Source organism: Carcharodon carcharias, chromosome 10 (assembly GCF_017639515.1).
Source record: "Carcharodon carcharias isolate sCarCar2 chromosome 10, sCarCar2.pri, whole genome shotgun sequence".
In the NCBI taxonomy this organism is placed as follows: domain Eukaryota; kingdom Metazoa; phylum Chordata; class Chondrichthyes; order Lamniformes; family Lamnidae; genus Carcharodon; species Carcharodon carcharias.
In genome coordinates, this window is record NC_054476.1 from 148,068,259 (window position 1) to 148,088,227 (window position 19,969).

The following is a 19,969-nucleotide window of genomic DNA, read 5'->3' on the forward strand; positions in this document are numbered from 1 at the left end:
AAATGCAAATTCCATTCACGCTGTATCTGCTGAGACTTTATCCTAGCTTACCCATCTCCATTTCAAATGCCTGTTCTAGATCCAGCCTCTTTTGATGATTCAAACCTTGCAGTCTGACTGTCCACAATTTAATTAAACCAGATACACAAACACACAAACATACACACACAACACAGTCCCCTCAAGTCTGCTTTAAAATATTCCACAGTAATATTTGGAAAAAAATTGATCTTTAATTTACAATAGTTCATGCACTTTTTATGCACAATCATGTTTGCTTTCAACAATCCCAAAAGGTGCCTTACCTCTCCCAAAGATATCCCGGGATCATATCCATAGGAGTACCTTACCTCTCCAAAGGGGTACTCTGGCTATTCAACAAATCCACCAAGTTCAGACCAGCTCTTACCTGGTTTAATCTGCATACTCCAGGTTTCACACTCCTGGCCTACCAAAATCCCACTTCAGTGGAAGCAGCTGGTGACTTAAGTGGACAGCTGCCTCCATAGGCTGCGCAGGCACAAACCCAGGCCCCATCTCCAGTCCTGCTCCCGCGAAAATAGGAAGTGCCATGTTTGGGGGGAGGACTTAGGATTTCTGGGCTTGTCCACCATTTTTGCAAGATGGAGAGGCTCTCCGTCTTGGCAAAAATTTGGGCCTTTGTAATTACTTAAAATAGTGCACAATTTATAAGACTGAAAAGTTGTGAAATATTAGCATGTAAGACAAAAAGATATCTGATTTTTTTTTTCAAATAAATACCCCATTTGGCTTGTTTTATAGATTTCTAGATATTTTCCTACATCAGCGTCACTGACCAATCAACAAACAAACCTTCCATATCTTACGATCTGAAGTGTACCTTTTTCTGCCTAACATCTAAGTAAATGTTATTACGACCAAGGCATTGTAACAAAGGACTCAGTCTGTACTCCAGCTATTGGGATACATCAATGAAGCTGCCTAAATGTAGATTGCAAAGCAAGTTGTAAATCAATAGTGTTGAAGGCAACTAAACAGGGTATTATATGACACAGAAAATCACTTCACTGTACTAGTTTCATAAAATATTAAAGATACTACTAATTCTCCTATCTGAACAGGGATCTTAAAAAAGAGGCTACTAAACACGCTGCAGTTTTAAAATTGGCCTAGCTTCTCTGCTGGCTGGTACAATCCTAAACAGAACAAATGCAGAACCTTTCTGCAGTCTGGAAAACTGGAAACTGACTTTCAGGTAAAAAGGCCACCCACAGAAATACAAACAAACCTCTAGTTATAACAATCCTGGCATCTTGCACATCCCGAATTTCCTTTGCTCCATCATTAGTGGCCCTGTTGTCAGCTGCCTTTGCTCTAATCTTTGGAATTCTCTCCCTAAACCTCTCCACTCCCTCTATCTCTCCCTCCTCCTAAGTTACTCCTTAAAACCTACATCTCTGAACAAGCTTTTGGTCACCAGTCCTAATATATTTTTAAGTGGCTTGTTATCAAACTGTCTGGCAAGTCTATGCCTTGAGACATTTTACCACATTGAAAGATCTATACAAGTGGTTGTTGTTATAGTAAGAGGGGTGTGGTAGCACTTCTCACAGGCGAGTTTGCTGCTCTCTTTTGAGTGGTTCATGCTGTATTGGTCCTCATCTTCCCCTAGCTCTCACCTGTGACTTCAAGTAGCTGTTAGCATGTGACAGCGGCCATACCCCGGTAAACTGCGTCGAAGAGCAGGCCAAACTAGGTGAGGGTATCCATCGGTCTTTTACCCTCAGTGACTTAGGGATTTGTCTACCCTGGCATGCAAAGACTGATTCCAGTGGATTGAGCAGATCAGACAATTTTATCCAAAGGTCTTTGGATAAAGACTGTATTGTGGATGGCGTAAAGCTTGAAATGACACAGAAGATGTCCTGGTCACCCACTGCATTCAGATCTATCTCCAGCTGTCTAGACTTGTCTTGCCACTGGACCAAGATAGGTTGGGACGGGACAGTGAGGCTGATGATGCGCAACTCTTCCTCACTGTAATCCAATTCATGCTATGTTCATCTTTCATCTGAACATACTGCAAGAATATAAAGATGCTTCCATTGTCCACTGTACAAGAGCAGAAAGGAGCTCAACAATCTTGCAACTATTAGAGAGGAGTGTCACTTCTCTCCATCGCCAGAAAAATCTTCACCATAATCCTGCTGAACCACTTGGTGCAACATCTTAACTAGGATCATCTGCCACAGTTAGTGCGGTTTCAGAAAAGGTTGAGGAACCACTGATATAATCTTTGCAGTTAGACAGCTTCAGGAGAGATGCCAAGAACAGAGCATGGACCTCCACACCACATCACAGAATTGTTATGGTGCAGGAGGCCATTTGGCCCATCGTGTCTGCATGGGCTCTCCAAATGAGCAACTCACCTAGTTCCATTCCTCCACCTTCTCCCTGTAACTCTGCACATTATTCCTTTTCAGATAACAGTCTAATCCCTTTTGAATGCTTCAACTGAACCTGCCTCCACCACACTCTCAGGCAGTGCATTCCAAACCTTAACAAGTTTCTCCTCATGTCACTTTTGCCTCTTTCACTAATTACTTTAAATCTGTGCCCTCTTGTTCATGAGTGGGAACAATTTCTCCCTATCTACTTTGCCTAGAACCCTCATAATTTTGAATACCTCCATCAAATCTCCTCTCAGCCTTCTTTTCTTTAAGGAAAACAGTCCTAAGTTCTCCAATCTATTTTCATAACTGAAGCTCCTCATCCCAGGAACCATCCTTGTGAATCTTTGCTGCATCCTCTCTAATGCCTTCCCATCTTCCTAAAGTGCAGCTTCCAGGACTGGACACAATATTATAGCTGAGGCCGAACAAGTAACTTATACAAATTCAACATAACCTCTTTGCTTTTGTACTCTATAACCCTATTAACAAAGTCCAGGATAACGTACGCTTTATTAACTGTTCTCTCAACCTGTCCTTCTACCTTCAATGATTTATGCACATATACACTCAGGTCCCTCTGCTCCTGCACCCCCTTTAGAATTGTACTCTTTATTTTATATTGTCCTTTCATGTTCTTCATACCAAAATGAATCACTTCACATTTCTCTGCATTGAACTACATCTGCCACCTGTCTGCCCATTCCACCAACTTGTCCATGTCCCTTTTGTGTTCGACACTATCCTACTCACAGTTCACAATGTTTCCAAATTTTGTATCATCTGCAAACTTTGAAATTGTGCCTTGTACACCAAGTATCCCAACATCAACCCCTGGGAACTCTACTCTAAACCTTCCTCAAGTATGAAAACATCCATTAACCACTCTCTGTTGCCTGTTGCTCAGCCAATTCCATATCCATGTTGCTCCTGTCCCTTTTATTCCATGAGCTACAACCTTGTTCACAAGTCTGTTGTGTGGCACTGTATCAAACGCCTTTTGGAAGTCCATGTACGCCACATCAACAGCATTGCCCTCATCACCCTCTCTGTTACCACTTCAAAACCTCCAGCAAGTTAGTTAAACACAATTTTCCCTTAAGAAATCCATGCTGGCTTTCCTTAATTAATCTGCATTTGTCCATGTAATAATTTTGTCCTGAATTATTGTTCCTAGAAGTTTCCCCACCACCGAAGTTAAACTGACTGGCCTGTAGTTGCTGGGCTTATCTTTAAACCCTTTTTTGAGCAAGGGTCAAAATTTGCACTTCTCCAGTCCTCTGGGACCACCCCTGACCCCTGAGTCTAATGAAGGCTGAAAATTTATGGCCAGTGGCTCTGCAATTTCCAATGTCACTGCCCTCAGTATCCTTGGATGCATCTCATCAGGTCCCAGTGCTTTATCAGCTTTAAGTGCAAATAACCTATCTAATATCTTTGCCTTTTCAATTTTAAACTTATCTAGTGTTTGAATTACCTCAACTTTTATCATAACCTGGATAGCATCTTCTTCCATCATAAAGACAAATGAAAAGTATTAATTTAGTACTTCAGCAATGCTGTCTGCTCCCATGAGTAAATCCCATTTTTGGTCCCTAATCGGCCCCACTCCTCCTTTTACCACCGATTTACTATTTATATGCCTGTAGAAGACTTTGGGTTTCCCATTTATGCTAGCTGCCAGTCTCTTTTCATACTCCCCCTTTGCTTTTCTAATTTGTTTCTTCATCTCTCCTCTGAAACTTCTATATTAAACTTGGTTTTCAATTGTATGTTCTCCCTGATACCTACCATAAGCACACTTTTTCTTCTTTATCTTAATTTCTATCTCCTTTGCCATCCAGGGAGCTCTGGATTTGTTTGCCCTACCTTTCTTTTTCAAGGGAGTATATCTTGACTGTGCCCAAATCATCTCTTCTTTGAAGGTAGCCCATTGATCAGCTACTGTTTATCCTGCCAACCTTTGATTCCAATTTATTCGGCCCAGATCTGTTCTTACCCTATTGAAGTTGGCTTTCCCCCAGTTTGTTTCCTACTCTGGACTGTTCCTTGTCCTTTTCCATTGTCAGCCTAAAATGTATGATACAATGATCACTGTCCTCTAAATGTTTGCCTAATGATGCCTGATCTACTTGGCCCATTTCATTTCCTAGAGCCAGTTCTAGCAGTCCCTCTTTCCTTGTTGGACTGGGAACATAATGCTGAAGAAAATTTTCCTGAACCCAATGTAGGAACTCTTGCCTCTCTCTGTCCTTTACACTACTACCATCTCAGTCTATATTTGGATAACTGAAGTCCCCCATTATAAGTACTGAATAATTTTTGCACTTCTCTATAACTTCTTTTCATATTTGTTCCTCTACATCCTCCCCACTAGTTGGTGGCCTATTGGCTACAACGAGCAACATAATTGCACATTTTTTGTTCCTGAGCTTGAGCCAAATAGATTATGTCCTTGATCCTTCTGGGACACCCTCTTTCACATAGTCAGCCATGAGAGCTTTTGAAAGGTAATGGAGAAATTCATCATGATGGTTCAACAGTTCCATGCAGGCATGATCATATGTGTCCTGGTTGATGGTGAATCTTCTGATCACTTCCCCCCTTCCCAGTCACTGATGGAGTTAAACAAGGCTGCTGCTACCACCAGCCCTCTTCATCCTGTTTTTCTCTCCCATGCTCTCTGATCCCTTCCATGATGGTGACCCTGGCATCCTAATCAGATACTGTGTGGATGGGAAGCAGATCCATCTGAGATGGATCCAGGCAAAGATCAAGGTCTCCAAGGACATATCTCATGATTTTCTGTTTGCTGATGACTATGTAATAGCTGCTGGTTCAGAGCTGGACATGCAATGTAGCATGGACTTGTTCTCCATGCATGTGACAACTTCACCCTTATGATCAACACAAGGAAACCTGGAGTAATGTACCAGTTCAATCCAGGAGAGCACTATCTAGAGCCCAGTGTTTCAGAGCATAACCAGAACCTGTCAGCAGTGGATAAATTCACTTACTTCAGCAGCACACAGTCAAGTTATTATATTTGCAATGAGACATGCAAAAATTGCCAAAGCAAGTGGAGCCTTCAAACATTAGTCTGGGAATGAAGAGAAACAAGTCTGCCTACCAAACTGAAAGTCTATACAGCAATAGTCTTGCTGATACTATTCTGTGCATGCGAGACTTGGACTATGTACCAGTACCATGCCACGAAGCTCAACCACTTTCACTTGAGCTGCCTTTGGAAGTTTCTGAAGATAAGATGGCAGGATAAAATGTCAGACACTGAGATGCTCACCTGAGCTGGCATGTCAAGCATGCACACCATATTGAGACAGTCACAACTGAGTTGGGCTGGTCATGTAGCCAAAATGCCTTACATTCGCTTATCAAAGCATATCTTCTATGGAGGGCTTGAATCTGGGCTACAATCTCATGGTGGTCAAAGGAAGTGCTACAAGGACATTCTGAACATTTCAGTTAGGAATCTTGATATTGACTCCAAGTCCTGGAAGAAGCTCATCCAGGATCACTGCACTGCTGCAACCAAATAAAACATGGGGAAGCCTCCTTTGAAAGCAAGCGCATATCAGAGGCATAAAAAAAGTGCAAGCAGAAGAAATCCCAAGCCAGCAACCCATCTGAAACTCAATTGTCCACAGTATCTGTTCTATTTGCAGCAGAACCTTTCAAGCGCAATCAGACATCACCTGTGTACCTACCAGAACCCAACCAAATACCGCAGTTGATGAACGTGGTCATCTTCGGCTCAAAGGACAAACAAGAATAAGTGAAACAAAAGGCTATGTTACATTTAGGAGTTATGAAACCAAAGCTATTCTTTAATAATGTTATATAATGCTTGCCACACAATGTGAAATTCATCATTTAACCCAATTAGCATCTTACACCTGCTTTTGTGCTTGGCCTAACACTTCATACCTTGTGAAATCAACCACAGTCAGCCCACCTGAATTCTGAGCTCTTGCTTTTTCATTTGAGAAATATTATGTGTGACTTTGAATTTTAATCCCTCTGTGCTGTTTTCAACAAAAGTGTAGGATAAAAGCTCAACCACAGGCAAGAATCTTCTTTTTTGTCAAATCTGTATTACATTTGTGATGTGGGAGTGAAGCACAGAATAATGCACAGACCTTTCAACCCAAAGACTTGGGAAATTCGGAGACGGATTCCAGCTCGCTGGTGATATCGAACCATACGGACTACACAAAGATGTGCTGGTGGCTGCTGAGGTAAGAGGTGTTTCCTGCCATCTAGCCTTTCTTCGTACCAGGCCATCCACTGTTCAGGAGGAACTATAAAGGCAGCAAAGATTTTATTGGAGAATTGAAACTGCATTCCAAACATACTTATTGTTTAGACATTTGGGTTAAGTTTACAATGTAGCTAGGTTGCCATGGTAAAGATCTGACAAGACATTTAGCTATTTTAATATATAACAGATTGCAACAACACAGTCAGCTACATGAATGCAGAAGAGTCCAGAGACAGATAGGGGGTGGCAAGTCATGGAGTGAATTGTAAGCATAAGTACTAATGAGGTACTACAAATGTATTGGAAATAAAATAGTAACATCTAAACGAGAAAAATAAGCTAATGTTTCAGGTGTGAACAGATACCACAATGAATTTAAAATCCTGGTCCTTTCTGACAATTCCCTCCATGGACCCACCACACCTAACCTCGGCAACTTCCTCCATCCCAGCCACGATCTTTGTTCCTCTGGCTTTGGGCTCCTATATGCCTGCATTCTCTGTTCCTCCATCTCTGATCAAGCTCTCAGCCATCTCAGCTCAACTCTTGATGGAGTGGATTTCTTGAAATGTGTGCAGGAGAACTTTTTAGGTCAATATGTAAAGGGTCCAACAAGGGATGGTGCAGTGCTGGACCTAATTCTGGGGAATGAAGCTGGACAGGTGGCTGAGGTGGTGATGGGGTTACATTTTTGTGATAGCGACCACAACATGGTACAATTTAAGCTTGTTATAGACAAAGAAATTGACAAGTTGCAAAAAAATGTTTTGGATTGAGGGAGAGCGGATTTTAGTAAAATAAGGCAGGATCTGGCCAAAGTAGACTGGGAACAGCTACTTGTGGGGAAATCTACAGAAGAGCAGTGGATGAAGGTATGGAACTTGGGGAGAGAGACTGCAAGGTTCTTAAGCAAATTGATACAGGGAGTGACAAGATATTGGAGGTGTTGGCAGGCTTAACAGTGGACAAATCTCCAGGTCTGGATGATTTGTGTCCCAAACTGCTAAGAGAGGCAAGGGAGGAGATCGCAGGAGCTCTGACCCAAATTATTAATTCCTCTCTGGCCACGGGGGAGGTGCCAGAGGACTGGAGAACAGCTAATGTGGTTCTGCTATTTAAGAAGGGTTGTGGAGATAAGCCAGGGAACTACAGACCAGTGAGTCTCATGTCAGTGGTAGGGAAACTATTAGAGAAATTTCTGAAGGAAAGAATCTATTTCCACTTGGAGAGGCAAGGTTTGATCAGGGATAGTCAGCATGGCTTTGTCAGAGGGAGGTCATGCCTAACAAATTTGATTGAATTTTTTGAGGAGGTGACCAGGTGTGTAGATGAGGGTAGTGCAGTTGATGTGATTCATATGGATTTCAGCAAAGCTTTTGACAAGGTCCCACATGGGAGACTTATAAAGAAGGTAAATGCACATGGGATACAGAGCAATTTGAAAAGGTGAATTCAAAATTCGCTTAGTTGTAGGAGACAGAGGGTGATGACAGAAGGCTGCTTTAGCGATTGGAAGCCCGTGTCCAGTGCTGTACCACAGGGATCTGTGCTGGGTCCTCTATTATTCGTCCTTTATATAAATGACATAGATGACTATGTGTGGGGTAGGATTAGTAAATTTGCGGATGACACAAAGATTGGCCGGGTGGTTAACAGTGGGGTTGAGTGTCTTGGGCTACAGGAAGATATAGACGGGTCAAATGGGCAGATAAGTGGCAGATGGAATTTAACCCTGAAAAGTGTGAGGTGATACACTTTTGGAAGGGGTAATTTGACAAGGAAGTATTTAATGAACGGCATGACACTAGGAAGTTCTGAGGAACAAAGGGGCCTTAGCGTGTGTGTCCATAGATCTCTGAAGGCGGAGGGGCATGTTAGTGGGGTGGTGAAAAAGGCATATGGAACACTTGCCTTTATCAATCAAGGCATAGATTACAAAAGTAGGGAGGTCATGTTGGTGTTGTATAGAACCTTGGTGAGGCCACAGCTGGAGTACTGTGTGCAGTTCTGGCCGCCACATTATAGGAAGAATGTGATTGCACTAGAGGAGGTGCAGAAGAGATTCACCAGGATGTTGCCTGGGACGAAACATTTAAGTTATGAAGAGAGGTTGGATAGACTTAGGTTGTTTTCGTTGGAGCAGAGAAGACGAGGGTGTACAAGATTATGAGGAGCATGGACAGGGTGGATAGGGAGCAGCTGCTACCCTTTGTTGAAGGGTCAGTCACGAGGGGCATAAGTTCAAGGTGAGGGGCAGGATGTTTAGGGGGGACGTGAGGAAATACTTTTTTACCCAGAGGGTGGTGACAGTCTGGAATGCACTGCCTGGGAGGGTGGTGGAGGTGGGTTGCCTCACATCCTTTAAAAAGTACCTGGATGAGCACTTGGCATGTCATAACATTCAAGGCTATGGGCTAAGTGCTGGTAAATGGGATTAGGTAGGTAGATCAGATGTTTCTCACGTGTCGGTGCAGACTCAATGGGCTGAAGGGTCTCTTCTGCACTGTGTGATTTTGTGAACTCCCTGGAAATTCCTTCATTTTGCTACTTCACCCTACAACCTGCCCCCCACCCCCCTCCTCAACGCAACATTCAAAAACTATATTTTCAATCATGCATACAGGTCCTACTGCTCTGTGACTGCACTGAGTTACTCCTATAAGAAGCACCTTGGAGCATTCATTATATCCAAAGATACTAAGCAAATACAAGTTGTTACTTCACTGTAACCGTAAAACAAAATTTGTGACCAACAGAATCAGTACAATGATAAGGCTATGGCTACATCTAATACCTTGATACCTTAATCTTTGAGATACCTATATGTTAAATATAAGTAGCTGAAAATCTTTAACATACAGCTCAGTGGTGACTCTTTATTCCACAAGGATCTTTAAATCCTTGACATCTCTCTAATCAATGGTTAGTACAAGCAACACTAGAAACACTGTAGCAGTTCAAATCTTTTATTAAAACTTACCTCCCAGGATTCTGTCCTGTGATGACTTAAAAGGTTTATTTTTGAGGACTGAACTGACATATATCCTTTCATCTCTGTCCTCCTTGTTCAAAGTAAACCTAAGCTGGATAATAGTCTCCTCTACCTGCTGATTGTAACGTATGAAATGTTTCAACATTCTCAATTCAAGTGTTATATAAGTCTTACAGGGCATGAGCCTGCAACAGAGAAACTGTCCTAACCGCAGAGAAAAAAATTAGCATCCTCAAAGAGATCACAATATAGAGCAGGGAAGTGGAAGTAGATTCAATAGAACTTACAAAAACAAATTGAATACATACTTGAAATAGAAACAAACTACGTGGCTTTGGAGAAAGAGCAGGGGAGTGGAACCAATTAGCTCTTTCAAACAGCTAATAGACGTGATGGGCCAAATGGTCTCCTTCTGTGTTAATGCTATGAAAATGGCTACAATGAAATTATTGTTTTAATCTCCAACATTAACTCTGCTCATCTCCATCGCATAGTACAGATAAGGGTAATTATTCAGCCCATCAAATTCATACTTCCAAATAAATTTATGACCCTCCACCCAAACAAAGCATCAAACTTTCTCTTGGATAACTCTAGAACTTTTGCCTCTACTATTCTGTTAGGTTATTACAGGCATTGATCGCTTTATGTGTGACAAAGTGTTTCCTGGACTTGCCACTTACCAATTGTATCTAAGTAATTCCCCACACTCACCCCCTGCCAAATCCTGCAGAGTCATTGGTTAGCTGGAAATGTTGCTGAAGATTAACATTATATTCCATTTAGCACTTTATGTATGTAATCTTTGAAGTCTCATTTCATGTGATCTGTCAGAGCTGATGAGTTCAGTTTTTCTAACTTCCTCCTAACTCAATCTGCAAAGAGGATTTACAAGAACAATACCAGGAATGGGTGGGTGAAGGATGAACAGGCTGGGTCTTTCTTCTTTAGAAAAAAGAACCCGGAAGGGTGATATGATGGAGATCTTCAAAATTATTAAAGGTTTTGCTTGAGTGGATACAGAGGATTATTTCTACTTGTTGGGGGGGGGGAACATAACTAAAGGCCATCTAAGGTGGTAAGAAATCCAATAGGGAATTCAGAAGAAATTTCTTTACCCAAAGAGTGATGAGAATGTGGAAGTCTCTCCCAGAAGGATTGGTTGAAACAAATAGCATAGATGTATTTAAGAGAAAGCCAAGCAAGGAGAAGGAGAAGGAGAGAAGGAAATAGAGGGTTACAGCGATAGCTGAGGAAAGGTGGGAGGATGCTTAAGGAGCATAAACACCAGCAGAGATTGGTTGGGTCAAATGACCTGTTCCTGTGCGCTTTATCTTACGTAATCCTATTAATTCTGACACTGGGTTGAGAGCCAAAATTTCAAAAGAAATAGAGGTATACTTCACAGCAGTGCTTGAAACTGTAAACAGTCAATTCCACTGATTGTGATATCACTTGCTGCGCCCAGATTTGCGAAGTTTTAATTTTTGCACTCATTTTTACTGCAATTATTCACAAGAAGAATTTCACCCTGCAGTTTTCCAAGCAATATGCTTTTAATCTGAAATATGTTTAATCATGAAATTTATAACCACATCCTTGTCAATCTGAAATGAATTAGAGCAGGAGCATAAGAATGACTTGCATTTCCATAGCACCTTTCACGATCTCAAGATATCCCAAAGCGCTTTACAGTGAATGAAATATCTTGAAATGCAGTCACTGTTGTAAAGTAGGAAATGCAATAGCTAATTTAGATACAGCAGAAACCCACAAATTGCAATGTGATAATGACCAGAAACTGTTATCATTGATGTTGGCAGAAGGATAACTATTGGCCAATACACCAATGAGAACTCTCCTGCTCTTCTTCAGAATAGTGCCATGGAACCTTTTAGATCCACCTGAGAGGTCAGATGGGATCTCCATTAGACGTTATCCAAAAGACAGCACCTGAGACAATACAGCATCGGCTTCACACTGAACTGAAGTGTTAGCCTAAATTTTTGTGCTTAAGTCTCTGAAATGGGACTTGAACCCACACCTTCTGACTGAGGTGGCCAGACATACTAAACTCAAGCATGGGATTGAAAGTCATGTACCTCTTTGAAAGCAATAGCTGGCAAGCCGCCATGCACATTTAGAACTGCATCCTCTATTCACAATGACAAAATAAAACCAACGTTTAGTGTCCATACTTGTATTGTTGGATGTTGAGAGCCAAGTAATATGAAGTGGTTAGGTAAAGAATGTAAATGAGACAAATTTTTATTTTTCAAGAAGCCTAAATGTCAGGCAAAGTACTGGACATGACCAAAGTTGAAAGGATTAGGAGACATAAGAAGAGAGATAGCAAGCCATAGTAGTTAGGTGATAACAACCTTGGCCTTTAAAATCTTATAAACGGCAGAATGGTTTGAATGAATGTCCCTCAAAATGAATGGTGCTCGACATGCCTGAGCACAGATTTCTCCATGAAGTTTACCCTACCTAAAAATCTCTCACCCTTTTTTTATGCCGCTCTTTAAAATCTACCTCTTTTAAGCAAGATTTTGACCACCTGTCCTAAAATTTCTACGGGCAGGATTTTAGGTCCCGCGAGTAGGAGCATGCCTGGCCCGATCGGGCATAAAATAGCGTGCGATGACGTTGGGCAAGCATCCTGACATCATCGTGCACTCGTGCAATATTTCGCTTGGCAGGCGCGCACGGGTGTTGGAGCCACACCCACCATTAGTTAACGGGCCACTTAAAGCCATTAACAGTCCAATTGACGGAGATCTTTCGTTGCCTTTGCAATTTCACGCTTATCGTGCGGGCAAAACAGGCAGGCACCAGCTGACATTTTCAAAAACGTCATCATGGGCAGGATAAAAAGACTCAGCAGCATTGCCAGTGTGAGTAGTGAGGAGTTTGGCAGATAGTTTGCTGTTGGTGACTTATTGGTACTTGGCAGCTTCATCTCTGTTCAGGACTTCTTTCCTTGCATTTCCAGGCTTCATTTCAGGACTCCTTGGTATCTGCAAGGCCCCTGGAGGATTCAGACTGTGTGGACCGTTCAAGGTATCAAGCAGGCTTCCGTTACCCTGATAATGGGGATTGTGGTCTCTGCTGATGGCACCTCTTCTGAGGAGGAAGAGAGGGGCAGAAGAAAGAAGAGGCCAGGTGTCCCAATGCAGCTTCCAGGGGAGGGACCTGTGGCTGGAGAGGCACAGGCATAAGGGGAGCAGGGCCAGCAGGTAGTCCAAGGAAGAGGGGGCTGCAGAAGATGCCACTATCCTGCTGTTAGGGTTTACAGGCAGCAATGCAGCTACTTCAATATGTCTGAGGTGCAATGCTGAAGGAGACTCTGCCTCTCAAGGGAGACCGTGACCTCCATTTGTCAGATGATTGAGCATGAGGTCAGCTCCGACTGTGTGGGTGGACACCCCATACCAGCGGCTCTGAAGGTCAAAGCGGCCCTCAACTTCTATGCCTCTGCAGAGAAGCATTACAATACAAGTCATGCCTCCTCAAGGGCAGTGGTAGAAAGGACCATAGGTCTTCTCAAGATATGCTTCCGATGCCTGGATCATTCAGGGGATGCACTACAATACACCCCAGAGTGGGTGTCACTGATAGAGGTTGCATGCTGCACTCTCCACAATCTGGCACTGGCAAGGGGAGACCCACTGGAGGAAGAGGATCGTGACACAGCTGCACAGGCCACATTTTATGAGTCCAGTAGTGATTCAGAAAAGGAGCATGGTGAGGAGAATACTGAGGGCATGGAGACAGACCTTGGTAACCTCCAGGGAGGCAGAGACACCAGGGACGCCTTGATCCAATGCTTCTTCAGCTAGGCTACCAAAGATCAGCTTCAAAAGTATGCCAAGGCTGCCACCTCCATCCCGGATATCTGAAAGGACCCTTTCATTTGAACATAAAGAACACTCAGTGCCTCTGTGCAATAAAGCTCAGAGCCACTTACGTCCAGCATTACATTCTGGTGTACCCTGCACCAATAAAACAAAAAGGTGAAGCATACTCAGGCCATAACGACAAAAACAAAAGTTATCTCATTTTGACAATTCCAGACTATTTACATTGGCTTCTCTGGTCTTCATTCCCAGACCAGTACAGATAAAGTACACATAAATGAACATAAAATCACATGTGACCTGTCCTTCTTGCATTTTAACTTACACTTGCGTTTAACTTACACTTGCGAGTGTTACCTCTCGGTGCCCATCCCCCACACCACGCCACCCCGCCCAGCCCTCCCACCCCCCTGCCCACCGCCCCCACCCCCCTGCCCACACCACCGCCCACCCCCTCCCCCCCACCCACTGCGGAATCCTGCCCTCTGCGACTTTGTTTCAAATTTTATTTGATAATGCTCCTGTAGAACACCATGGGGTGATTTGTTATGTTAAAGGCACTACATAAATGCAAGTTGTTTATCTTACATCATTGTCAATGATTGATCATTTTGTAAAAGCACACAGTCCATTAATTAATTGATCCAAGTGTCTGTAGGAAATAGATGTGCATCACCCACTTTCCCATTCTGAACAATCATGGCAGTTTAAAATACAACAGGAATAATGCATTAGGTTAGAGAGGCTCTAAGAAAAATACTGTAGAAAAATTATTTGTCTTGCTGGCTTGCCTCCTTCTAACCTGCTGTCTGCACAGTATGTGGGTTAAGAACAATATAGTACAGTTAATTAAGCCAGTCCCCTAGAGGTCAGTGGACGACATCTATTGCCTGAATGCAATCAAAGAAGCTCCAATATCAGGCCCAATTTTATGTTGCAGCTTCAAAATCCCATTTTGGGTGAATTTCCAGTCAAACAAAGTGGTATAAATGGTGGAGAGTTACTTATTGTAGTCGTATATAATCTGTTGTATAAAATCCCACCTCTTAACCCCAGATTTGGACTGCGGTCATGAATTGACTGTTGAAAACCTCTTCCCCTTTCCAACAAGGAAGGAAAACAGTGTCTTCAGTGAGAAGGTAATTCAATATCAAATTGGGAAGCTAAATGTACAATACTTAGGAAATTACACCCAGTTATACCCAGTTCGAAACAGCCTGAAATTGATCTTAAAAGGGGCTGATCTATTTGTTCTAATCTTTCTCCCTTTCTCCCTTTCTTCTCCTGAACAAGTATATTGCAACCCTCTGATGCACAACCAAAGTAGCTATTCATCATTTGAAAGCTAATATAAGCCATCATAGGTTTTCCAAATCTGTTCTAATTGATGTGTGCTTCCTGCAAGGGTCACTGGACAACAGTCAGACATACTCTGGGTTACTGAGATGCATTGTAGCATCACAACTACTGGCCTAGCTGAAATCAACCAACTTAGCATAGACTGGGAATCAAAACTGAGACCTTCTAACTCCCCCTATTCACTACACCCCCCAATACATGTAAGGATGGGCACATATTCTGGAGATCCATTTGATGTAGCTGATAAAGTTGTGCGCCTTGGCAAAAAGGGCATCTGTGACCTCCTGGATACATTTCTGGGTGGAGGCTTGCGAGATCCCCCAAAGGTCCCCAGTGGAGCCCTGGAAGGAGCCCCTGAATGTAATCTTCACTGCCACTGGCAGTAAATGCCTTCTGAGTCCCCATGGTGCCAAATCCTGCAGAAGTTGGCGTATGTGTATGACCAGTTCCCTTGACATGCGCAGGCATCGGCGACACTGGTTCTTGCTCATCTGCAGGTAGTACATCTTTAGACCCTGTGTTTAGCGAAGCACCCATGAACAACAGCTCTGTGCGGTTCATCCTATGCATGCAACGGAGGCCTTGCTACCCCTTGGTCTTCAGGGTTCTGCTCCTTCATTTGGCGAGCATGGCGCCTCCATCACATTCTTCTTCTTCTCTCCTGCCTATAAGCAATGAGGCAGAGAACGAGATCACCAGGCTTCATGTTCCTGATGGTCTCCTCACTGCAGTGTCAAAGAGAGAGACACAAGAGTCAAAAATTTTCTCCTAAGGACCACTCTTGGTCAAGTCATCACCTGTGGCAGCCTCTCCTTAACTTATGCCAGAGAGCCCAGGCCACCACGTGGATGCCAGTGTTTAGTGTGCATGATGGTTCACCATGTCTTCATTTAGCACTGCCCCACACCACATGACCAAGTGGCGACAGCTTTGGCCACTTGACTGCAGCCTGAACTCTCATCTCAGGCGCGGGCATTGTCCTAACTTGTACTCCAAAGCTTCATGGTTTGCTTGGACCATAAGGGTGACTTTTCAATGTCAACTTAAACATAATGCAAGGGACTAGGAGCGGGCATGGCAGTGTTCGATGGTCACCTTTCCAAAGAAGATCCTCAAGCTTGCCCAGGTGCCCAACGGTTTTGCAGCACCATAGCATTCATTCAAGTTTTAAGTATGTATGTGAGGGGTTAACAGTAAAGGAGCAATCATTGGCAGTCAGGAATTAGTGCTGCTTGAGTGGACACAATTGCTTGGCTAGCCTGACTCCAAGCATGTCAATTCAGCTCAAGCTAAATGCTCTCAGCTGCAGAACAGTGCTCATCTTTGACATTTCGACACTTTCCCAGCCATTTTTCCCCCCCCACCCTCAGCATGTGTTTATGTTCAACCTCGAGTCTGTACTGCCATGACCCCACCTCCATCCCTTGCACTGTAGCCCTTAGCCCAAGGTTTCCTTCTCCCCAGCACTGTTGCCCTTGCCCTAAGTTCCCTTCACCCCCTTCCCCCCGTGCACCGTAGCCCTTGTCCTGGCACCACAAGCCAACCATGAAGGAGCCACTGTGGAGACTTACCTGTGACCCCACCTCCCCGAATCCGCAGAGCCACTACCATGCATTGGGATCACCACGAGCACTGTGCAAAGTTGTGTGCACTCACCTCTGAGTTCTCCTCAAAGTTCAGGTTGCCAGGTGCACGTCTTTTAACGGCAGTTGTAAATCACGCTTTTGTAGAATCACGCCAATGAGGGCTTTAAATCTGACATGGGGGTGGGGGATGATTCTGGCATGTGGCCACAATAGTGAACTGCAAATACATTCAAATTAAGTTCCCGACTTTCAAGGGCGAGAAATGTGACCCGCCATTGATGGGTGGCAGGGGGGACAACAATTGCTTTCTGGATTCAGGTCGCTGGGAAACACACCTAGGGGCCTTCTCAAGAGATTCTCCGATTTTGCCACCAAACACGCCCATCACTATCGGGCATGGAAAATCCCGGCCTAGGAATGTGTCTATTATGTTGTTATCAGGACAGTATGCATCACTGCTGTGACTCATTTGAAAGCCTGGAAATGTATTCCATTTTTTTCCTTCGAGCTTTCTCCCTTGTTTCCTGATTTTTGCTTGATTATGGTTCCATCACAGTCAAGCAGGATCAACTATTTCAGGAATGCATGTTAAGGTAAGTCCTTACCCTGAGTCTGTTCCTTTGCCATTAATCGTGCTGCTATATCACCCACAGAGTTTGGGAACTCCTTGTCCTGTTGGAAGGATGAAATTATCTCCACCTCAGATTGATTTGATTTTGTGTCATCAGTGAAGTAAAATCCACTCAGATAGTCTGGAGGAGGCACTGGATCCTGGCCAAAGCAAAAAAAAGACATTTTGGAGAAGGATTTCATTGTTATATTTATTTCTTTTTTATTTGTGCTGATACAGAGGGATTGAGTGAAAAGGATAACTGAGATATCATTTGCAAAAGGAAACTTTACTACACCAAGCAAATGACAGTTTTTACTTTGTCTTCAGTATTCTCACCCATATGCAGACACCTTCAGCTGGAAGAATAGAACTGCTAAGTTCCCTCTATGGCACAGTGGGTAAAGACATCTCCTTGCTATAATATTAGATTAGAAAGGCCAGAATATCCCAAGATCAAGTCTAAGCAGAGTTTTGCATCAAAGTCAGGACTGTCTACAAGTTTAGCAGCATTACTAGGTTGTGGGACCTATACCATTAAATCCACAAACATTTTGAAGTCCACGATTTTCTAGTGGATGTGAGGCCAGTGCACTCAAACATAATCAGCTATATTTAAATTAGGTGCCATTACCTTTTCCATAATTATCATCATAGCAACATAGGGTGGGACGCAGCAGGTGTCCAGCAATGCTCAGAGGGGCAAAATGCTTCTCAAAATTTCAATGTCCACATGAAATAGTTCAGATGCATGGATGAGCACACAAAAATATTTGAAATTTCAAACTCTTGGCTAAAAAGATAGCCTTCTTGTTAGCAGCAACCCTTCACCTTCAATCTTTAAGCAGGAAGCACAAGGGTCACAGCAGATATGTTGGTATTCCTCTTTTCTCAGTTATGTGAGTGAGTTTTCTCGACTAGTTTGCCTTTTTGCCAGCTTGATGATCTCTGTTTATTAGGGCTCTGAAAATCTGCAAGGGGAGTGTTTCCAGCATAAGACTTGGGATGTGCCCACCCAGCACCTCTGCCACTAACCTCAGCAGACTTTCTGGGGAAGGTCCACTGTTTTCCATTAGACTGTCAAGTGCCTGTGATAGTAGGGGAAAATCTAGGGTGTTTGCCATGTTTTGAGGGACTGACTTAAAGATGCCTCCTACAGCTCCCTTGACAAAATGTTTAAAATATTTTTACATTAAAAATTCACATTTTTCTTCAGGGGTCCAGGCCATGATCCTAGCTGGAAGATTCAGGTAGCTCCCACTTTTGTCCTTTGAACAGACGTTAACCCAGGTCTCACACCTGCATAGCAGAAACTCCCTACATAAGATCATAAGAAAAAGGAGGAGGAGTAGGGCATTTCTGCCATTCGATAAGATCATCTGTTATGACCACAGCCAATGTTAATTGCTGCGCAAACCAAATCCCAGAGGGAAACTTGGCTTATGGGCCACAACCTTTTTTTTGTATTTGGAAAACATATGAACATATGAATTAGAAACAGGAGTAGGCCACCTGGCCCCTCGAGCCCGCTCCGCCATTCAATAAGATCATGGCTGATCTGAATGTAATCTCAACCCCACATTCCTGCCTACCCCCAATAACCTCTCACCCCCTGGTTAATTAAGAATCTATCTAGCTCTGCCTTAAAAATATTCAAAGGCTCTGATTCCACTGCATTTTGAGTCAGAGTTCCAAAGACTCACAACTCTCTGAGAGAAAAAACTTCTCCTCATCTCTGTTTTAAATGGGCAACCTCTTATTTTTAAACAGCGAGCCCTAGTTCTAGACTCTCCCACAAGATGAAACATCCTCTCCACATTCACCCTGTCAAGACCCCTCAGGATCTTAAAGGTTTCAATTAAGCCGCCTCTTATTCTTCTAAATTCCAGTGGATACAAGCCTAACCTGTCCAGCCTTTCCTCATAAGATAACCTGCCCATTCCTGGTAATAGTTCTATAAACTTTCTCTGAACTGCTTCTATCACATTTAGATCTTTCTTTAACTAAGGAGACCAGTACTGTACACAATACTCTGGATGTGGTCTCACCAATGTCCTATACAACTGAAGCATAATCTCTCTAGTTTTGTAATCAATTCCCCTCACAATAAATGATAAAAGCTTTCCAAATTACCTGCTGTACCTGCATACTAACCTTTTGTGATTCATGCATTAGGACACTCAGATCTCTCTGAATCTCAGAGCTCTGCAATCTCTCACCATTTAGATAATAAGCTTTTTTATTCTTCCTGCCAAAATGAACAATTTCACATTTGCCCATGTTATATTCCATTTGCCAGATCTTTGCCCAATCACTTAACCTATCTATGTCATTTTGTAGCCTCCTTCTATCCTCTTCACAATTTACTTTCCTACCTCTCTTTGTGTCGTCAGCAAATTTGCCAACCATTCCTTCGGTCCCTTCATCCAAGTCATTTATATAAATTGTGAAAAGTTGAGGCCCCAGCACTGATCCCTGTGGTACACCACTTGTCACATTCCGCCAACCAGAAAAAGACCCATTTATGCCAACTCTCTGCTTCCAGTTAGCTAGCCAATCTTCTATCTATACCAATATGTTACCCCCTACACCGTGAGCTTTTATTTTCTGCAATAACTTTGATGTGGCACTTTATCAAATGCCTTCTGGAAATCTAAGTACAGTACATCCACTGGTTCTCCTTTATCCACAGCACACATGACTCCTTCAAAGAACTCCAATAAATTAGTTAAACATGATTTCCCTTTTACAAAACCATGTTGACTCTGCCTGTTTGCCTTGAATTTTTCCAAGTGCCCCGCTATAACATCTTTAGTAATAGCTTTTAACATTTTTCCTATGACAGATGTTG

The 19,969-nt window shown here is 43.0% G+C and overlaps 1 protein-coding gene across 2 annotated transcripts in view; it reads right to left on the minus strand.

Moving 5' to 3' along the window:
* The window catches only part of LOC121282926, a 46,627-nt gene that overhangs the window by 22,007 nt on the left and 4,651 nt on the right, over positions 1–19,969 (minus strand). For both annotated transcript variants that reach the window (XM_041196744.1, XM_041196745.1), the window contains 2 exons: positions 17,114–17,279; positions 6,590–6,751 (listed from right to left, as the gene is read on the minus strand). In XM_041196744.1, coding sequence (XP_041052678.1) covers positions 6,590–6,751; positions 17,114–17,279 — 328 coding nt within the window. The remainder of the gene's footprint in view (positions 1–6,589; positions 6,752–17,113; positions 17,280–19,969) is intronic.